Source organism: Xiphophorus couchianus, chromosome 24, assembly GCF_001444195.1.
Source record: "Xiphophorus couchianus chromosome 24, X_couchianus-1.0, whole genome shotgun sequence".
NCBI lineage: Eukaryota > Metazoa > Chordata > Actinopteri > Cyprinodontiformes > Poeciliidae > Xiphophorus > Xiphophorus couchianus.
The window spans coordinates 8,927,318-8,950,219 of NC_040251.1; the positions used below are offsets into that span (position 1 = coordinate 8,927,318).

At 34.4% G+C, this 22,902-nt stretch overlaps 1 protein-coding gene across 2 annotated transcripts; it reads left to right on the plus strand.

Annotated features, from left to right (window-relative positions):
* Nucleotides 1-1,983: 1,983 nt before the first annotated feature.
* Nucleotides 1,984-18,837, plus strand: gdap1l1 (ganglioside induced differentiation associated protein 1-like 1). Of its 2 annotated transcripts, XM_028010185.1 has the most exons (7): nt 1,985-2,185; nt 2,377-2,518; nt 10,201-10,393; nt 15,689-15,862; nt 17,270-17,364; nt 18,290-18,404; nt 18,486-18,837. In XM_028010185.1, the coding sequence occupies exons 2-7, from the start codon at nt 2,396-2,398 to the stop codon at nt 18,827-18,829; spliced, it is 1,044 nt and encodes a 347-aa protein (XP_027865986.1). In that variant the 5' UTR covers nt 1,985-2,185; nt 2,377-2,395; the 3' UTR covers nt 18,830-18,837. The 2 variants fall into 2 exon arrangements, with proteins under 2 accessions (XP_027865985.1, XP_027865986.1); XM_028010184.1 differs by having other exon boundaries at nt 1,984-2,518.
* The last annotated feature ends 4,065 nt before the right edge of the window (nt 18,838-22,902 follow it).

Genomic DNA, 22,902 nt, shown 5'->3' on the forward strand with positions numbered 1-22,902 from the left:
CATTTTTACGCAGGTAGAAAAGTTGAGCACAAAGATCTCCACATCTGCACATAAGTCCAACCATGCGTTCTTCTATAATTATTTTAATCAAGTCAAGTGGGATTTTAATAATAAGACACGTTTATTCTGTGGTACCGGAATTGTTTTTGCGCTTTAAAATACATTAATTACTGTTTTTGATCTCTAAGTTGCATTAAAATGAATGTAACATTATAGTAGCATTGTTTGACATCCGTGTTTTCTAGAATTTTCGTTAAAAAAAAAAACGTATTACAAGTTAATTTCGCCCCCTGCTGGATCATTAAGAAACTACAGTAAAAGTACTGATAAAATCTCTCAATCTGAATGCTGCGCCTAATTTTTTTGGCGCCATTTATTTAAAAATATTTCATAAGTTAGTGATTTAACTTTCAGTCATAAAAAGTGTATTATTGTGTGTTATTTATTTTAAAACATAATTTAAGTCAAATTGAAAAAGCGGTTTGTTTTAACATATATTCAAAGACATTTAGGGAACTAATTATCAGTAATTTCTTATTAATTAACAGCTGTGTGTTGACAGACAACAGCAATGATTGTGGTGAAAACCTTTCGTAGCGTTCAGAGCATTTAGGTAAGTTAAAAAGTTCTGAAGAAAAAACAATGAACTGTAGTTGCAGTTTAAAGAAAAAAAGATTTACTAAGGAATAAGTTATGTTAATAATCAATATTTATGTTATGTGGTTGTTTTGCACTAAGGCATGTTTTTATAAAAAGGAAATGTACTGTGTCGAATGTGCTGGGTCACTTTGACCTGGAAAATCAGAAAGAAATTCAGATTTGGAGAGAGGTGGGAACAACAATTACTAAACTGGTGCAAAAATCCCAGTTACTTTTGAACCATAACAAACGGGAGATAACCAACATATTTTATATTTGATGTTTATTGATGATTTTAACTTGACAAAATGTAATGTTACTGGTTTTCACAATGGTTACACTGTAAAACATTTGAGCTGCATTTAGTTGTGTCTCTTCTACTGTTTAAGTCAAGTAAATGTATAAAGTTTTATATTTTGAACCTAAATGTGTGAGTTTGTGAAAGATAAACTTACAGCAGTAAGTCGTGTTAACTTTTTAATCATTTTGTCAAGAGTTGGAGAGTTTTTAGGTTAACACTTAAAAAACTGAAAGAAGAAAAAGACAGAAGTGGGAACTATTTCCCAGAATGCTTAGCGGCATTACATTGATCTGACTCTTGTGTTTTACTAAGAAAAAAAATTATTTTAATGCAGCTGTCAGTTAGCAAAGCTTGAGGATAATGTCCTGCTCACACTAAATGTTTCTGAGCTGAATTAATCGAGATGTTTAATGAATTCATTATTGGATCAGAAATTTTGTTCATGCAATATGAAACAAGAATTAAATTATCCTACAGTAAAATAAGTAGCTATTTTAACTTAATAGTGTGAGTGGAAATAAGAAAAATGTGTGCTCTTTAACTAGGTGAGAGCAATTTCTTTCTTGCATATTGTGAAATAATTATTTGGTTTAAATTTCAGCATTAAGTTAAAATTCACGATTAATGAAAAAAAAACAAATAACATTGTTATATCAACGTCATGAACTTTAATTTCTGAGTTAAAACCAAAACAATTTCCTTGTCTTGACTTTCATTTTGAAGTTAATCTACCTTCAATGTGACTGTATAATATGTTTATTATCACGTGTTGCTGATAAATGCTATTAACTTCACTGATTGATTTTCAAACTATATAATTTTCCTTCTACCTCACAGTCTTTGTGCTCGTGTTTAATTTAAAATCCCAGTACAAACACATAAAAGTATGAAATGAAACATGTGGATGCTTCTGCTGTTGGTCCATCTGCTTCAATATAAAAGGTTTCGCTGGGTTTATTCTCCACGTCCTTACAGGAGCCGCATGACCTTCCCCCGACTGCTCCCTTCGCGCGTCTGCACCGCGCATGTTTGTGCGTGCCTCATTGCGTGATGTAATACGGTCCTTCTGATTTATCCGCGTGCAGCAGCAGCATCCTCCTCCTCCTCATCATCATCATCATCAGCAGCAGCAGCATACTATTACTGAGAGGCAGTTTGCATACGGATTAGTCTGTGCGGGTTTGTAGCGGGAGGTGAGGCGGATTTCAGCACCGGAGCTGACTGATGCTGGCGCCGCGTGCTCAGGTGATGCTGCGCTCGAGCTGCTGACATTCTCCCTCCCCCACCCCTTCCACCTCTACCTCTCTCTCTCTCTTTCTCTCCTCCCTCTGCGTGCATCCATCCCCTCCGTCCCTCCTCGCTCCGCTCCTCTCCTCCACACGCACAAAACGCTCTGTCATGGCGTCTTCCAACCATGTTACCCCCACCAACTGTAGCTGGTGGCCCATCTCAGCCATGGATGAGGACGGCAAAGTGGCGGACGGAGAGGAGAGCGAGGAGCCCACGGCGGAGTCCAAACCCTTCAACAAAGACAGGCTGGTTTTGTACCACTGGACGCAGTCTTTCGCCTCACAGAAGGTAAGACCTGGAGCAGAAAATGAAAATGGAGATGGCTTCATGTCTCTGTGCATGATGTTTGTTTGCTATATATGACCGAAGCATGTCTGCATCTGGGCTTGTTTACCTCCTCCTGTGTGTGCAACACAGTACCGTCGCAGCGGGATGTTCATTTCCTCGACATGCAGCAGACACAAACGTGTCATCTGTCATGCATGATGATAGCAGAATGTTTCTCTGTTTTAGTTGATGCAAATGTTGTGCAGAGTTAAAGGCCTTTTCCCTGTGAAGCAGACCATATGGTGCTGTTTTTATGCCTTATTCGAGCCCACCTTTTGATCACCACAGGTAATAAATTATTAGTGAACTTCCTTGAATGAGCCTGTGTCATTAAAACCAGCATTTAAGCCAGTCGGTTACATATAATACATACATAACAACAGCAATGAAGCCTCCAAAACTGGCCTTTTCAACAACATCACACATAAAGCAATATTTATTCGCTGTATAAATACCGCTGTATTACCTTCAGAGGAAACGTTTGTCTACAGGACGCTGAATTGCTTTTATGAAAATGAGAACAATAAATGCGTTTCCATTGACTATATAAATACAAAATTTGACATTTCAAAAATAGATTCGCTTTGTGGAACACCCCAACTTCAAAAACAAAATCTCGTTTTTCGATAAAAAGTTTTAGAGCTAGAACATGTGAAATTGGTTTCCGCATCAAAAAAGTCACATGATCAACAACCGGATGTTGCCACTGGCGGAAACCACGAAGAAGGAGACAGGAAGTAGTTGGAGGATGTTTTTGCAGCAAACTCATTTGTTCATGTGTGAATTTAAGTGCATTAATCATTTAATGTAAACACTGCATTTGTGAAATTGTGTTTTTGTCAACATCAATGAAATATTCAGAAAGTCTTGTGTACATTTGTAATGGAAACACATCTAATGATGTTTGGAAAAAATCCAACAGTTTGCAAAATTTTTTATCAGAATCAGCTGAGTTTCTGGAGGATGTGATGTTCTTCAAATCTGGTGTCAAACTCAAGGTCCATGGGCCAAATCTGGCCCGCAGTAACTATTTATGTGGCCCTCCAGACTCTAGAGTGTCAAATTGAACTTTAAGATGTATTGTGTGCTGGAATAGAATTTTTTTAGTCAAGTCAAATCTGTTTTCATTATTGTAGGAACAAATTACATCAACGTAAAATGTTAAAATTTTAAGAAGTACTAATGAATCGCAGAGAAATTAGTTTTAGTAATACATTCTGCCCTTTGATAACGTTCATGATCCTGATGTGACCTGAAATCAAAATGATTTTGACACCCTGTTCTACACATTAAGTAGGGATTAAATTTTGGTTGTTTGCAATATTTTCATTGTGTCCATTTAGCTATTTGTTTTATTTACTGTACATTTATTTAACCAGAAAGTCTCTTGAGATTAACAAATGTGTTTTAAGGAGACCTGCCCAACATAAAATACATAAGCAAAAATAAAACAGGTGAGACTCAATAAAATACAGAGCAAGATCCTGTTTCACTGTTTCAGGTCCAGAAGTTTTTTAAAAAAAGCTTCAAACTCTCCCAGAAAAAGCACAGTAACCCCAAAAAGATTAAAAGTTTTGGTACTAAAAAAAGACGTGAACTCCAGGAATACAGAAATAAACATCTTCAATGAGTGGACATGACAAACAATGTCAAGTAAATAGTAATTCATTCTGTACAACGAATTGGTTCTAAAATGGCTGCATTTATAAAAGGCTTTTATAAATAATGTATCCACAGTTAAGAACATTAAAAATGTAGCCTTTATTTATGAATTAAACCTTTATTTTAAAAAAAAAAAAGCTCAGTTTAGCATTTAGCCTCTTTACCAAATGCTCAACATCCATTTTGAAAGCCAGGCTTTCATCCATCCCAATACCTGAGCACTTGTAGAACTAATAAGGTTTCCTGCCTAGTTTATAAAAAATCTATATTAATCAAAATATGGGAGAGATTTCTAGAAAATATAATTCATTCAGTTTTATTCACTTTCAGAACCAATATTAAGCAGTGGGGTTGACCGAAAGTAGCTGGAAAGCCATTCAGAGCCTTGTGAATAAAGTAGAGTATCATCTGCATAGCGGTGCACTGTTATTAATAAAAGCAGAAAATGTGCCAAGAATGTGCTTGGGGTATTAAAATCTTAAGAAGACTGGAGTTATATTTGTGTGTGAAAACACTGGTATATGTGAAATGTAGCTTTCAAACATCTAAATGCGTCAACAATGGTTCCTAATCAACTGGTCCAGCAGAATAGCATTTTATTTTGTTTTCTTTTTTGTAATGCTGTGAATTTAACAAAGTAAAGTTAATATGAAATGATCAATTTATTGTTAAGAAAAATTATAATCCACTAATACGTTTCATTATTGTACCTGTGGGATTGAGTTTTCTTGAATCCTGATGCTTTATAATGTAACAAAATGTAGATCTGCTCATCACGTTTGGTGAAGTTGGACCCTCTGCTCCATCGTTTTGGGATTCCTGTCCTCAATCTGAACCTGATCTTCACACGTGGATTATGCGTTTATGTCAGAGGTCCTTCAGTACTTTATGAGGGATTATTGCTCACGTCAGCTGGCCTAGAAATAACCAGCAACTACTTTGATAATGAATAAATCTAATGATCCATTCAATAACAAACGCAAATCATTTAGGGCCTTTTACGGTGTTAAATATTTGCTAGATAAAAATAAAATAAGCTTCTTGATTTGGATTGCTCTCTTGGGAAAACTGTTTTCATGATTTTGGCAGAAAGAGTATTTGTTGTTGTTTTTAAATGGTGCAGAATATTATACGTTTTTGCTGTTCTTAACTGCGTTATTCCATAAAGAGAGATTTGTGGTTTTCCATTGGTTTCCACACCGTAACTGTTCATGTTTTTAGCAACCAAAAATGTTTCCAAACAGCCAAAGTTAACTTTCTTACAGGGAAAAGAAAATGTTTAGTTGTGTTCCATGAGCCATTTGAGTGGCAGTTCACAGCAACAGGTGGGGGAAGGGCAGCACTACATCACATCAAACTTCAGGTTGTTTTCTCCATGCAGACTAGTGGCAGCACAAGTAATCCAGTTTGGAAAAAACTAGCACATCTAGAAGGTGACAAATAACTCCAGTGATGTACTGAATCCATTAAGCATTAAATCTTTTTGCAGATGTAATAAAATAATTCCCATTTGGGCTGAAATGTTTAATTGGTTTAATCGCAGTGAACCAATTGTTGAAGTAATAGTAAAAAAAAAAGGCCATTTTCTCAAAGAACAGCACATTCAGAGCTGTAATTAAGCCAAAACTGTAGAAATATGCACATTTTGCATTTAAGATAAAACACATTTGCTTGTAAATATGTTCTACCCAAAACTCCTCAAGTGCTGTATTTTAATTTCACCCACTTTCAAAAAACTGTTATAAAGCAGTTTTTGCTACATATTTATTATTTGGATAATCCAAAATTATGTGGAGTTAATTCAAAAATGTTAGAATATTTTTTGAGCTGCTACAAATGTTCACTACGAATGCTGAATGCTGTTGTTGCATTTTAGGCAATGAAATGTTTATTTTCTTGTTTAAAAAACTAACAAACAAAAAACATTGAATTATTTTATTGTATTTCTACTGTTGTATAAAAAAATCTAAACGAATCTGCAAAATGTGCCAATTTTGCAGATTAAGCAGAAGTCAGAAGAGGTGAAAAAACAAAACAAAACGAAAAAAGAAACACTGTGATAGAGAAAGGAAAATAAATAAATTAATTAAATATATTATATATTACTTCCAGTTGAATGCAAATTTTTAAATTTAAATTTGATTAATGGTTACAATAATTGTTAACTAAGACGATCGTTATTTTCAGTCCTAATTAAGAAACTCATCTCTGGTCTGCATGTGGACAAAATGACATCTAAATGGGATCATTAGGTTCTGGGAGCTTAAATAAGTGTAATACTGATTAATAATGCATAATGCTTACTCTGCGATTTCACCTAAGAACCTTTAGCCTGAGTTTTTATTGCTATATATTTCTGCTTCCTGTAATTGCGATGTTATGAGAATTAATGGGACTTATCGTCACTGCTTGTTATTCACCGCTGGACCAAACAGATTCAGTAATCTCCTGAGTTGGTGGGACAGTTTGCATTTCTCTGCTCTGCAGCCGAACAGCTGATTCTCAGGCTCTGATCTGATCGACTCTGGTCTGAGCTGCTGACTGAAACGCTCGTCACTCAGTGGAGGGTAAACATAAAGCTCGCTGTCATGATTATCGCTTCAATCTTGGAGCTGGAGTGGCTCTCAGATCATGTGTAAACACAGACTGGCTTCTTCTGCGGCTCCGTGAAAAATAAAAACACACCGGCCTGCAGAAATGATTTGTTGTTCACCCAAGAAACAAAAATATGGCGTATTATTTACGGTGGCTTATCATAGGGCCATACTAAGAAATAAACATAAATAAAATTATGAGAATAAAGACGTGATATTTCAGAAGTGAAGTCATATGAGAATAAAGGTGATATAAGATCAGAATAAAATCATAGTATGTTCAGAAAAAAGTCATAATCTACAAAAATAAAGTTGACATAATATGAGAATAAAGTTGAAATACTATAAGAGTCGTAGTTTTACAAAAAATGAACTTATAACATTACAAGAAAAAAGTTTAAATATCATGAGAATAAAGTCACAATATTACAAAAATAGTCATAATTTTACGAGAATAAAGTTGAAATTATGTGACAAAACCGTCACAATATTTTGAGAATAAAATCAGAATAAAAAGAATAAAGTCATAATGTTATGGTAATAAAAAAGTTGAAATAAAATGGGAATAAAATCTTAATATTTTCAGAAAAGTCATAATTTACAAGAATAAAGTTGTAGGAGAATACAGCTGAAATAATGTGACAAAAAAGTTATAATATTTTGAAAATAAATCATATTAACAAGAATAAAGTCATAAAGTTATGAGAATTAAGTCGTACGAGAAAAAAGTTGAAATAATGACAATAAAGTTATAATATTACCAAATTAAAATCATAATATAACAAGAATAAAGTAATATTATGACTTTATTTTTGTAATACTATAACTTTATTCTCATACGACTTTATCCTCGTACTATCATGACGTTATTCTCATAATTTTATCATTTTTATTTTCTGAGTGTGGCCCTAACACTCCGTCTTTCCCCACGTTTGACAGCCGCTTCAGGAAACTCCTGAATAATGAGGATCTGTTGTGTTTTCTGCATTCATGATGCTTCCATCTCTTCTCCTGTGCTTTAATATATGAATATAATGTCACATTTTCATCTAACTGCGAACACAACACATATAAAAATGTCAGAGATGGATGCAGCTTGATAACGGCACTTTTAACAGCCTGCAGCTGCAGAGATCGATCGCGCTCCGGTAAGATCAGGATCTGCAGGTCAGAGATTTACATCTCCAGCAGTGAGACTGTCAGACTCAGCTGTTTCACATGCCAGTGTCCCTCAGATCAATCATGTAAAAGTTAGTTTCTGCTTTTATTTTTTAGTGTCATGATGTTAAAGGTCATTGCAGATGGAAATATAAGTTCTGCAATTTTTGCTGCTTCACTATTTCTATTGTTTTTATATTATTGTGCAGAGTCATCAGATTACAGATTTACCCAACTACCTGACCTCGCTTAAAAAGTTTGCTTTAAAACAAAGATTTCTGCAGAAGATAATTGTCTTACTTCATTTCAGCGCGTGAAGCTGTAAAGGAGTTAATCTGAAATTGATTTTTAAATCTAATAAGCAGACTTCTGAAAAAAAGGACAGATGTTCTCAAAATTCATAATTTGTGTCAGCCATCTGTGTCTCCTATTAGAAATGTGGCTGGCACCAAACTGTCTCATGCATGAATCTGCTTTGAAGGTTTTCTTCACCTAAAACACTGCAAAACATAAAAATCTAACCAAGTATTTTTCATCTAGTTTCTGGTGCAAATAACTTAAAACTTAAAATAAAACAAAAATAACTTACAAGTAAATTTTCAGCAAGATATAGGAGATTGATTTAAGTCAATAATTTCTTAATGTTGATTTAAAAAGTTAAAGTTTCCCTTCCAGATTATTTCACTTCTTATAAGTATAATATTTTGTTAAAAGTGAAATAATATGCCAGAGGAGATACTACTTTTATATTTTAAGGAATTATTTATTTAAAAAGCTCCTCTATCTTGCTTAAACATTACTTGTAAATCAGTTTTGTCTTATTTCAAGTGTACTAAGACATTTAAAAGTGAAAACTGGACCAAAAATACTCTATTTTCTGCAAAATATGACATTTTATAACAACAATAAAGCAACAATAACTCTGAAAAACCTCCTGCAGGTCTGTTATATTTACTCTTAAGGAGCCCAAACTAAATATTTTAAATATTATATGCATAACTGGAAGTGTTTGGTTTGATATTAATATTATGTTTAGTTAAAAATGAGTTCTTCAATTGCAATAGAATGAAAAGTTGATTTAAACAGAATATTACAGTTTTAACTGAACATGTCAGCAGTTTGTAATCTGTTCCCGCCATGTTTAACTGCCAACTCATGGATAAATTGTTTTTTCCTTCTTTTCTACATACTATGACAACATTAAAACCTCTTCTTTCGTAGTAGGTTTGAGTAAATCAGGAATATTGTACTTAGTCATTGACTGAGAAAGTGAGTAAGACACTTTCACGTCCTCAAAAGCAGGTACAAATTGTCACTTGAACTCGGTCCAAAATGTCTTCTGGCTGATGGCTTTTGGACATGAAAATGTTGAATGTAAAAAAAAAAAAAAAAACAGAAAAAAAAAGCTGCGAAAGACCCAGATCTGTTTCGGGTAAATTTTCTGTAGTTTTAAAGCCAAAAAATTGTCAACTTATCACCTCGCATTTGATCTTGTTGAGTTTTTTCTCATTTAATTATGTTTTTCTAAAAAAAAAAAAAAAAACAATAATTATTAATTTGTTCCCAATCTGTTTTAATAAAAAAAAATCGAACTGAATAAGAAAGTCTGACACCATTGTATTTTCTCACCAGAGACAGTGCTACCTCTCGCTGCACAACACTGAGCCGGAGCTCATATTTTGCCTTCCAAGCATTTGAACATCTTGGCATCATTAGCAGAAAGTGACTAATCTATCATTACATAACAAGCTCTTCTTGCAACAGTAACCTTGTTATTTGTATGCATCCTTATGGGACACCTTAGCAGTATAAAACTGCAACTTGACATTGAATTTTTGTTAACTGAACTGAAAGACACCAAATTCCACAGCACATCTATATTAAGGTTTTCAAAGTCAAGCTAGCAGAACTGATCTACTTCCCTCTCTATCGCAGTTTTTTTCTTAATTGAAACGTTTTCCTGACCTTGTTAACTAGTTATGTAAAGTTGACAATTAGCATCACTGCGTACCTTTTCTTTTATATATCAGGCATTAATTTAAGATTTAGCGAGTTATGTCACAACTTGACAGCTAAAACCAATAGTAGTCGTTGTCGGCGAGCAGCTCTTTGGTGCATAATGTCACATTGCAGTGTGTCTAAAACAAACAAGCACCCATATGTTGTGATTCATCTACACTGACATCCTGTTTGTTTGGAGCTAAGCCACGTATGTCTGTGTAATTTCAGGTACGTCTAGTGATCCATGAGAAGGGTCTGGTGTGTGATGAGAGGGATGTAAGTTTGCCGCTGCAGGAGCACAAAGAGCCCTGGTTCATGAGACTGAACCTGGGGGAGGAGGTTCCTGTATTCCTCCACGGAGACACCATCATCAGCGACTACAACCAGATTATAGACTACATGGAGAAAAACTTTGTGGGAGGTATGGCACAGGGATTGTACTAGGCCTGCCATAGACGTTATTGCGATAAACGATAGTATTGTTGTTTTGAGAACATTTTCAAGTAATATAATAATACAGGATCAATAAACTTTAAATTCTAATGAATATTTAACACTGGAAGTAGAAGCCATTTTAAATATCTGAAATAAATAAACACGTTCTCTACGTTTAGAATCTAACCGTAGAGAACGTGTTTATTGGCTGCTGGAAAAGACACGTAGATATTTTTTTATTTCCATAGCGCTGATAGATTCAGCTCTTCTGGCGCTCTGATATCTGATTTTTCTTTTTACCTTCCAGTAATCACTCCTCTACAAAACAGAAAAACTTTAAATATTATCTATTTACAAGATGTGCAAAGCGCCCTTTGCACATCTAAACTTATTAGCACCTTGACGATGATAGTTAAAAGGACTTATGGTGTTTTCACAGTTATAGTCCGGTAGACTCTGTTAGATTAGGGATTAAAATTAAAACATCTATTGCATTTTCATTTTGTTTGGTTCTCTTTCACACTGAAATCTGGCAAATGAATCAAACATTTCGAGCAACCTGTTCCCCTCCTCGCCTGTGGGGGCACCGCATCAAGAACTATAAAAGAAAATGACATGAAAACCTCTGAACAAAAACGCAACTTCCTTCTTCACGAAATGGAAACAAAAACGTTTGTGAGTTATATAGTCAACGCATAAGCAACGAAGCATCAATCATCTATTTAGATAAATACATATTTAAACACAAAACAAACAATGTATGTAACAAATAACAAACATATATTATCTTTGTAATGATAATATGGAAAATTATATTTTCTTATTTTCCACTTTCTTTGGTTTCTATAGACAAACTGCTCCACAGATTTGTTTAGTTCTTACTTTTTGTTTATGTATATATATTTTTTTATCTCTGATCCTCTCAAATTACAATTGCTATCTTTTAATACATTTTTTTCTTTGCAATATGAAAATGAATCATTTGGGGCTTGTCTGTGTTAGCCAACTATGACATTAACTAAACAGGAGAAGCAATTTATCACCAGATAAGAAAAAAGCATTAAGAACCAGTAATGACTACGTTCATTGTTTGCTTTTTTTTTTAAAATACTTTGTAAATGTTTGTGTTTTTTATAAGAAAAATAATCTGCCAGTGGAATTAGTACTTTTTCATTAATGTTTAAAAATTCTTTACTCAAAACCAGCTCCTCTATCTTGTTAAAAAAATTACTTGTAAATAGGTTTGCCTTATTTCAAGTGTACTAAGATATTTGCAGTGGAAACTAGACCTAAAATACTAATAACTAATTAATAAAAGCTAACTGTCTGATCATTTGCATTAGAAACAATAATGACTGTGCATTTGTTGCTGTTGTTTTTTTATCAAAGGATTCCCAGAAGCTGGAAAACCTTCAGTAAAACAGCAGGAAGTTTGTGCATGGTTTCAGTGCAGCTGCTGGTTCTGTCCATACCTTGTTCATTTGGACTAGCAGGGACAACTGGAAGACATTCCAAGGCCGCCTGTCGTCCTTATATGGAGTGTCAGCATGAAGTCACTGCTGCGTCTTTGCTCCAATGTCACCAAAACCATCTTGGATTATTAGATTAGGAAAAAAACTGGAATGTTTCCCAGAGAGGAATCTGGAAGTGGTTTTGAAAATTAATTAATTTTTGTATCTTGAAGCATTGAGACTAAAATAAACAAGTACTGAAGGTGAAAAGCAGCAACAGCTACTTATACAGAAGATATGGGGTATTTACCATTCATTACCCTTGTCTAAATGGTGTTGAAGAAAGATATTGTTTTTATTAAAGGTGACCTGTTATGCTGCCTTGAACAGGTTAGGACAAGTCTTATATTTTCTGCACAAAATCATTTTTATATAGGAGCTGTTTTAAGACCTCTTGTCACTTTAAATCCAAATAGGTTGCTGCTGGCCACTCTGCCTAACTCAAAATGGCTGCAAACAGTTGCGCAATTATACAACCGTACATCTTTGAAAAGCAGAAGCGAAGACTCCTGCATTTTTGTTTTTAATTAGATTTTAACCCTTTCATGCATAGTGGTCACTACAGTGTACAGCTATCTAAAAGCTATTTTCTTGTGCTTCCTGTGGATTTTTATGTTATAAATGTACACAGACCACTGAAGTGGACACTAATGCATCATAAAATACACCATCAACTACTGGCCATCAGCTGCAAATGCAAGAAATTATTTTTGTTAAATGTCCAACAGACAAAAAAGCATGCCAACCGACCCGGTCCCTCCTTCTACTGTAGACGACTCTTGCAGGTAAAAAAATATTGTGACATCAGATAACCCCTAAAGAACAATAATACTAACGTATTTTTCAAATAACACCTTTGTATTTGGAGAAAATTACAATGGATTACCTAAAAAGAAAAAAAAGGAAAATATCCTGACACAAAGGATCATAATTTATGTATGAAAGTGTTAAAATGGCTGAAATAGTTAGCGTGGTAAGGTATTTTGTTACATCTATTCACAATGTTTGTAAGATATTGAAGCAGTTCATTTGAATTGTTTTATTTAATTTTGTTTATGTTTTGAGGAATACCTTTATGTCATTTTATGTAATGTTGGACATCACAAAGAATAATCTCTGCTATGGTGAAGACTAATGGAGATCCTTAAATAATCAAATGCAGCAATAGGTTTCTGGATGGCAAGTCAACAACAAAACACCTGCCTTCCAGCAGCCATTGTATAACGCACACAGCAATAAAACCAGCCGACCAAACAGCATGGGTTGCTGAGCTCAAGGGTTGCAAGCTAACGGCAGAGCACCGCTGGGGTTGCTAGGTAACGGGCAGTAGCTGCTGATTTGTGTTGTTACATTCCGGAGGTTTTTGAAGCGGCAAATTTTTCAGACATCGAAAAAACATGAAGTTATTGCCAAAAAAAACCCCAGACTGGGTGGGTTTTCCAACCTCCTGATTGTCTTTTTAGAAGCAGTAGAAATCCAAATGGAAGTACAAAAAAGTGCAAAATGTGAATTTTGTGCATTAAGAACAGCAACAAAACGTAAAACAATTAAACTTTTTACTTTTTTTTTCTTTTCTTTTCATAAGACTCCTTACTTTTTGGATGATTTAGAGATATTGTTACTATAAAAATCACACTACTTACTGCAACAAAACACACAGGAGTTCATGTATAGTGATGCACAGTAACTCCAGTGTTGGTTTAATATTCTCAGCTGAGACGTTATGTAACACAGATGGTCTCTATTGAAAGCAGCAGATGACCAGACTTTCTGCTTCCTCTGAAACAAAACGCAGCAGCTGAAACCTCTTTCCCTTCCAGACTCTTACATTTTAAACAAATTCTGCACAACCCCAGCATTTACAGCAAAACCAGAGATATGGATGTCTTTATGTAATCTATAAAGTATTGAAAAGAAAAAAAACCTTAATGTTGTAAAACCAGACATCCTGCTGGAAAAGCTTTCACCCAGAATTCAGTCTGGGTTATATGACTTTCAGGCGTGTTTTTTTCTCCGCATTCAGATCCCTAATGAGAGCTGCAGCTGGCCTCAGGTTCTTCAGAGAAAATAAATATATAATCTCTTTTATCATTTAAACTATGTTGCACATACAGTGCTGTGAGAAGTATTTCCCCACTTACATCTTTCTTCAGTTTTTTTTCTCTAATCACCTTTAAACATTTCAAATCGTCTAACAAAATTTAACAAGACAAGAATAACTTGATAAAATAGAAAAAGTAGTTTTCAAATTGTGATTTATGAACTTGAAGTATGAACTTATTTTTACACCCTCCTCTCTTACATTTGTGATGTGATCCAATAAATTAGTATTTATGTTAACTTGGTTTTTAACAGTCTTTTTTATTATTTTCTATATCTATGAAATGATACAGTCGATGGAAACACAGATGCTGAGGATGCAAAAACATTTTAGCCAAATGGTAAAAAACAAAAACTAAAGTTTAGCCTCCTCTATCTTATGTATAACACGGTTGGGAAGTTCTTTGTTCTACTGTTGTAACATTTGCATGACAGTGCAGAAGCAGACCTTCAGGACCACTGTATGGTCTGCACATCTACAGACTGATTACTCAGCGTTCTGGTGCGTTGCCAAGTGCAGCTCTGCTCCCCCTTTTGGGAGCTTCTCCAGCTGAAAGCAGCTGTCTGATCGTTTCTGTTGGGTCAGAGATGCTATCCCTGAAAGTGGCTAGCTGTGATAAACAACGCTGCTGTTCACTCATTAACGGTCAACGCTGCATTTCAGCTGCAGATCACTGTCGCTCCTCACAGGTTTGATGGTGTTCTCTGGCTTAAACTTTCCAACTTTTCATCAAAATTTTATTAAAGTGAAACATTTCAGTTTTTGCTTCATCAAACCACAGGATACGGTCTCCAAACTTTAAAGTTGTAGTATGTAAATTTCCTAAAAATATATAGTTATTTTTTCAGATTTCTTAAAACTGTGAAGTAAAACAGTAAAGAGACGCATCACTCCTGGTCAAAAACAACCAATCAGACCCAGGAGGCTGGTCAATGCTAATCCTACTGGCGGAGAAACAACTTACCTTTACAGAAAAACAGTTTGCCTGCCGCAATCTGTGGCTATGCTAACTAGCCTTACCATTTATGACAGGGTATGCTAGCTGCACCATAGCAGAAAGCAAAGGGGAGGTGTAAATGAGCACCACTACACTGAGGGTGATTGACAGCACTAAGGCCCACCTACTAACTTTCTAGTTAGCACTGGGAGAAGGTAGCGGAGGTAATTCTTTTTCACAGATTATCTGTTTCATAACATACTGTGAGGATATAGTGACATTTTCAATAAATTTATATATATATATATATATACATATATATATATATATATATGTATACCCAAGTGACGCTAAAACCACAACTGGAGGAGTTTTCGGTAGAACACATTTATAAACACATATATTTTTTTTAATCTTAAATACAAACTGTGCCTTTTTTAACAGTCTTTATACTCCAGTCAACTACTAATTGATTGCTAAATTAGTTGATGAGTATTTCAATAATCGATTCATCATGATTAATTCATTTAATCGTTCCAGCCCCAAATGTTTGTGGGGTTTTTTGCTTCGTTTTTGCAGTTCGTAAAAATTGTTTTCTCTTTCCGGCAGAGACATTTTGATAATTTTGCAAACAGTTGCTGAGGAGTTTTGTAAAATATCTCGATTTGTCTTTGGACCCATTGAATGTCAGAAATGCTACCTTCCTGTTGCGTTTGTGTCTCCCTCCTACAGAGACCGTCGCTCAGCTGATTCCTGACCCGGACTCGCCTCTCTACGACCGCGTGCAGCAGTACCGCCACCTGCTGGACGGCCTGCCCATGGACGCTTACACGCACGGCTGCATCCTCCATCCAGAGCTCACCACCGACTCTATGATCCCAAAGTATGCCACCGCAGAAATACGTAGTAAGTGACGCCAGGCATGAATCTGCATAACTCTGTGGTTCTTACAGGAGGAAAGGAGAAAGTTTGGGTTGTAGAGTTTTCAAGATACTTCAAAACAGCTTTTAATGAATTAAAGCTGTTTTATTTTTGGCTATGGCCGGACAATAAATCATTAACAATATATGTCGCAATAGATATATGATTAAAAATTCAGTACATATTCACTGAACTTTGATCCAGAACCGCCCACTCTTTGGTTACCTAGCAACAAGTTACTGGGCAACAAGCAGTTTCAAGTTCCCTCCCCCCAACTTTGGTTACCTAGCAACGACCTGTTGAGTAACTTGCAGTTTCAGGTTCTGCCACCGTGTCTCAAAACAGCTTGAAAAGAAAAAATAAACACTGGAAAGAAAACTGTGGATGAAAGAGGAAATGCCACACCACCAGCTTGATAGTATTTCAGATATTTAAAACAAAAAACCTAATAAATAATTATTAACATCAACTGATATGAAACACTCATGATTAAGTTTTTCTGCCATCTAGTCCAGCCCTACTTATTGTGTGTTTTTTATGTTAAGTGCTATGTATTTTTTTTTCTTCTTTTATTTACTTAGCTGCTCTGTTTGTAACTTTGCTTGATTCTTGTAAAGTGTCTGAGTTTTTAGAAAAGCGCCATATAAATAAAATGTATTTATTAATATTATTTCTTGTTAAATAAGTAAAACAAGATTAATGTTCATTGCTACCCAATTTGTTTTTCAGTCATAAAAGTATGTTGAGTTGTAACTAAACCTCGCCTCCCAAAATGGGCGGAGCCAAGATACAATAAGGGGCGTGGCTAGTGTGGGATGAGTGGACAGGGTGGGACGATAGAAGTACTGTTGCTTACTTATATACTTTGTGGCTATATTTAGCGACTTTCCAAACCCTATGGTGACTTTTTATATATATAAAAAATTTGCTAGATTTTGACAAAGTTGTAGGAGAATTTAACTGCTTAGGCGCCATTTGACCAAAAGGGGCAGCACTGAGATGGTTTTAGGCAAAATAACATGGAACTAGATAAACTTACACAAAAATGTCCAAATTCAGACAGAAACATAAATATGGAACCCTAAATAACTTATTTAGTTTATCAGCAATTAGAGCGTATTTGTGGGTTAGTTACTTTATTTTTTTAAAATAAATAACTAAATATTTACTGAATATTTGAAAGGGGGCCTTTTTTTCCTCCAAATGGGAAAAAAAAAGTACCGCCACCTGCTGGACGGCCTGCCCATGGACCTCCAGCAGGATAAGAACAAATATCTCCACTGATTATTTATGTTTAAAATACTTTAAATGACATTATATATTACCACTTGATACAACTTTCTCCTGTATTCAATAAAATAATGCAAAAACACTTGATATGTGTAACTTCAGGACACTTGGCTAATGCTGCGACTGAGCTGATGAAACTGGACCATGAAGAACCTCAGCTGACAGAACCTCATTTGTCTAAGCAGAAAAAGCTAATGGTGAGTTTATAACAAACCAAGTGTTCTTCAGTTGAGTTTACTGTCATTTTTAGCCTCCGTCTTCAGCAAACACAGAATTGACAAGCAGTTCACACTATTATATCTATAAAATAGAGTAGAAAGAGACATTCACATATAAAAACACAATGGCAGATACAATAAAATGCAGTTTATATTTAGTTTTATTCATTCAGCCCCTGAATGGAGGAATGAAGAGAAGCTTAAATGCAGTACATTAAATTATTCACATCCCTAAAAATGTTCCAGTTGAGTTTCACTGCAAAAACATAAAATCTTACCAAGTTTTTTTTTAGTATAAATATTTTACTACGTTTGAAATAAGATAAATTAACTTAGAAGTAACTTTTCAGCAAAAATATAGGAGTTTGTTTTAAGTCAATAATTCCTTAATATTGATGAAAAAGTAATAATTTACTTATAAGTGAATAATCTGCCAGATTAACTAGCATTTTTCATCAATATTAAGGAATTACTGACTTAAAATAAGTTGCTATATATCACTAAAAAGCTGTGAGGGAGTTAGTTTTTTTGTACTACTATATTTGCACATAGAACTAAACAAAAATACTTGGCAAGATTTTATGTTTTTGCAGTGTTTTGGTCTGATCTGTTATAATAATGTAACTACTACTTCAAATTTGATTTGAACCAAATTTGGTCCTGCTGTAAGTAAAATATCTTTATAATCATTTGGGAAAAAATTCACAAATAATGCCGATTCATAAAAGACTCATACTGAAATGTATCAGTTTTATGGGAACTATAGAAAACATACAGTAGTTAAGTAAATGTGGAAAATTTGTGTATGTTTTGTGTGTGTGCACAAAATAGAGCTTTATACTGATTAAAGCGATTCTACAAACATTTTAAAACATACTAATTAACTCTAATTAATGATTTCCAGGCGAAAATCTTGGACCATGACAATGTGAACTACTTGAAGAAAATCCTGGGGGAGTTAGCCATGGTTCTGGACCAAGTGGAGGCTGAGCTTGAGAAAAGAAAACTAGAGTATCAAGGTAGTTTTCAAGTGATAACTCAAAATAAAACATAAAACAACCTAAAACTGTTGATCTTATTGTTGCTGTTTTACCTCACAGGTCAAAAGTGTGAGTTGTGGCTTTGTGGACCTGAATTTACGCTAGCGGATATCTGCCTTGGAGCCTTGTTGCACAGGCTCAAGTTCTTGGGACTTTCTAGGAAATACTGGGAGGACGGCAGCCGGCCAAACCTGCAGTCCTTTTTTGTGCGTGTCCAAAAACGCTACGCTTTTCGAAAGGTGTTGGGTGACATCCACACGACTCTCCTGTCAGCAGTCCTACCCAACGCCTTCCGAATGGTAAAAAAGAAGCCGCCATCTTTCTTCGGGGCCTCGTTTCTCATGGGCTCTCTGGGTGGGATGGGCTACTTTGCCTACTGGTATTTAAAAAAGAAATACATGTAGTGAATGCCCTCTTGTTGTGTTAAATGTCTGTGTATTTGTGTGATGCTTCAACCTTTCTGTAATGTTTTATGACTGCAGGAAAATATAATGAATCTATATAGAAAACACTATTACTTACCTGGGTACACAAAGAAATATGAAAACATTCCATAGTATGAATTTAATGACAGCACATTTTAAAGGCCTTTGTTAACTGTTCATTTCTGAAACTTGCAGCTTTTGTGCATGCAAGATCTCATTTATTTATTTATAATTTATTTTAGTTTTAGTTTTTTGGAGGCATGCATCATTTCCACATTAAAACAGAGACCTGGTTAAAACGGTGAGCCTAACCAACTCTTCCATTTCCTTGAGTTTCCAGCTGATTAAATCACTGCATATAAATAAATATGTTCTGAAAATGCTGCTCTGCTGGAAACTGCCAGATAAAATGCTGCGGAAAGATTTTTTTTATTACAGGTTTTGTTGGAGTATGATTTTTAAATAGGAGGAAATTGTTTTCACTAGTTAGCGTTAAGACTGGTAAAAGTTTAGATCTTTCTGAAATATATAAGATTTATCATACAAATATCACCGATACCCCTTCAAAAATATTTCAAATTACCACAGTTGTGCGTTGTTAATGACGATGCATCCCATAGGTATTTTTATCCTTGGACAGAGTAAAGTTAGCCGTTTTCGTATAATAATTTAACTTCTTTTATCAGAACAGAATAAAAATAAGAATGATATCCAGATATCTCTAAAAAAACAACAAGAATATTACTGTCCATATTCCACAATTTTAAAAACTATTTAATTTATATGTTGCAAACTCTGACTACTATGATGCTACAGTTGTTAGCATTAGTTTAGCATGAAAACTAGAAAAATAAACAAGGCTTTCAGAAACCTACAGAGTTGACCAAACTAAATCCATGCAATTCCTGAAATAAAATATCGTAATTTAATGTGTATAACTTACAAAAATAGCTATGGAGTTATTTCTTCTGAAGTCTTTTTACCAAGAGATAAAGAACAATTAGCTTGTTTTATTTGGTATTTTTCTCCAATGCTAAACTTTGGAGCTAGTAGAAAAAACCATAAATACCTACTTGAAATGATGCAGTTTTAAGAAAAATACTAAATATTTATATCTATCTACAAAATGTAAAATCAGCCAAAGAAATGTTTCTTTGTCAGGATTTTGCCTTTGGACTGGGAGGTTAGCTGCAGTTTCTCGTCTGTCAGCAATGCTAACTATTAGACCTGTATCAAAAAAGAAAAAAAAGACTTAAAAAACAAGTTAGGAAGAGAACAAAGTATTTATTTTTAATGTTTTTTAAATTGGTGTAAATTTCAAAACACACCCACACACATTTGTTGTTAATTGTTTTCGCCACAGAAAGGAGATAGCTACCGTTAGCTTAGCATAAAGATCAGAAAAAGAATGTACAAGATCAATTAACGTTAGCTGTTTTCTACCGTCATTTTTCATCTTACCAATACTAAATTACATAATTTAAACACGATATATGGTCATAATAATACAATAAAATATTGATATAAATTTCCCAATTGCTGCAAATTTAAAAATAGCACCCCAGAACAGAGATGATTATTGTTAGCTTATAATAATGACCACAGAAGAAGAATAAAAACTAGCTTGTCTTTGGCTAAAACTTATAAACTAACCAATCTGAATCTCACTAATTCTCCTTGTAAAACTTTTCAAATTATTACACTAGGCATATTTATTGTTTATCTACAAATTCAAAATGAGCTGTGGAGGTGTTGATGATTTCTCATAAACAAAATAAATATTGGACATATTTTTTTAAAACTCATTAATAAAGGCCAAATAATACAGTCGTACACATTGTTTTCCAAACTACTATAACTAAATTTACCGGTTATCTTCAAAGTCAAAGTGAGCTCTGAAAATGCTTTTTGTTGGGTATTCTTTGCAACGAGAAAATTTGTTGCAAAATTGCAGCAATTTTGCACATTTTTCACCAATATTAAATGTTGGACCTGATTAAAAAAGTTAGCATTGTATTTTATTTTATTTGTTCAAACCTCAAAATAAATATTTTACACAGTTGTATAAAAAAAACTAGCAGTGTGAAATCCACAGATGGAGATAAATGGTTTACATATGTTTTTGTTTTATTCAAATCAAGTTTTCTGCTGTCTACTTCTGCGTACAATCACTGTGTAAAACCTGCAAACGGTTTTACTGCAGATTCTCAGTGTTTTCCAAAAGGTTTTTGAGTTATTAAACCAGGTCACATTATTTCCTGCAGTCAAACACTTCCTCTGATTTCTGATCCAGTTTTCAGTTTTTATCTGATGCTAACAGACTGTAGCTTTACTGAGCCTCATAGTGACAACTCTGCTCTCTTCTAACCCACAGATTAGTGCTTTTTCCAAAAATATCAATGTAATTACTCTAATGTTAGCTCACAAAATACCACTCAGACATCGTTAAATTGGTTTATTTTCAACTGCACAGGCTACACAGCACACGTCGGGTCATTGTCACAAACTTTGGGTGTTTTAAACGTTACACTTAGCTTTTACAATTATTGAAATTTAAGTTCTGCATCTGTGGCACCAAATGTTGAATTAGGTTTAGGGTGTGTGTGTTTCATTGCATGGGTCCTGTTTAATGTTTAATGCTGTGAAGGGGTGGTCACTTTGTGTTGATAAGAGGTAGAATATGCTAATTGTAACATTTAAAGCACCTGCACTGTTCAGTGTCCAAGTGGTCGTCCTCAGCAATACCAAGCAAGTCAAATTACGTTTTATTGCTGCTGTTTGTACGACGCCGTATTCAGGCCAGGAAATGAAAAAAGGAGAAAATTTCCATCAAAGAACTCAGATATTTTGAAATGAATCCAAGAAATTTTCAAGAAATAAAGTTCAAAAGTCAAAAATGTTTGACTTTTGAAACTCAAGTTTCCAGAAAATTTCTGAGATTAATCTAAAAGTGAAAATCTTAGACTTTTCTGTCTCAGAAATATCTTGTTTGATAAAAAGGTTTCTAGAGAAAACAAAGAAATGTTTGAGCTCCATAAGTCAAAAGTATGTCAGACAAATTTGTGAGATTAATCATTAATTATTCTCAAAATTTCTGAGTTTCTTCTTGCAAATTTTAAACATTTTGAGCTCAAATTTCCTTGTTTTTTACAGAAAATTTCTCAAATTAATTTCAGGATTTCAGACTTCTCTTCTCACAAATGTTTTACTTTTGGAGCTCAGTATATATTTTTTCTAAAACAATTCTTAGGTTAATCTCAAAATTTCTGATTTTTCCTCACAATTTTCAATGTTTGGAGCTCAAAAATTTACTTGGTTTTTCAAGAAAGTTTATCAAATTCACCTCAAAATTTCAGAATTTTGTCTTGCAAATTTTCAGCTTTTGGAGCCCAGAAATCTGCACCTTTTTTTTCCAGACAATTTTTGGCAGAAATTTCTCCTCTTCTTCTATCTGCTGTCCCGAACAGGCTGTCGTATGTTTGGTATTAACCCTTTTTTGCCGGATGCAATGTGTTTCCAGATAGATTTGTTCTTGTAGAAATTGCTTATCTATGCCAACACACCGAAGTTATGAATGAGATGGAGATTGTTTCCCTTTTTGCAAGCCTTGCAAATATTTGTACTTTTCACTTTAAGTTGCAACTTTTTCCTTTTTCTTTTTTAACTCCCCAGACTTCTGTATGAGTCCACTCCCAAACTGTGTATTGTTTTATGTTTTCATGGACTATTTAGGCACAGAAATGTAAGTTGGGAGTGTAAATCAGTACGTCTGCATCCATTCAGTCAGGTTGTGGTAACCCCGTGTTTTAGACAAACTGATTTATTTGTATTTTAGAACTGACAGAAAGAAGAAGCTTTTTTAGTGCAAAATGAGTGGCAAATGTGTACAAACTATTGTAAACAAAACTGCCTGCTGACGTTTGTCATGTAATATTTTAACACTCAGATTTTTTTGAGTGACTATAAAAACGGGAGACGATGTTGAGGATGGAGACACGTTGTGAAAAGTCATAACCAGCCAATCATTGTGTTCACCTGACCAACCGTCGTCA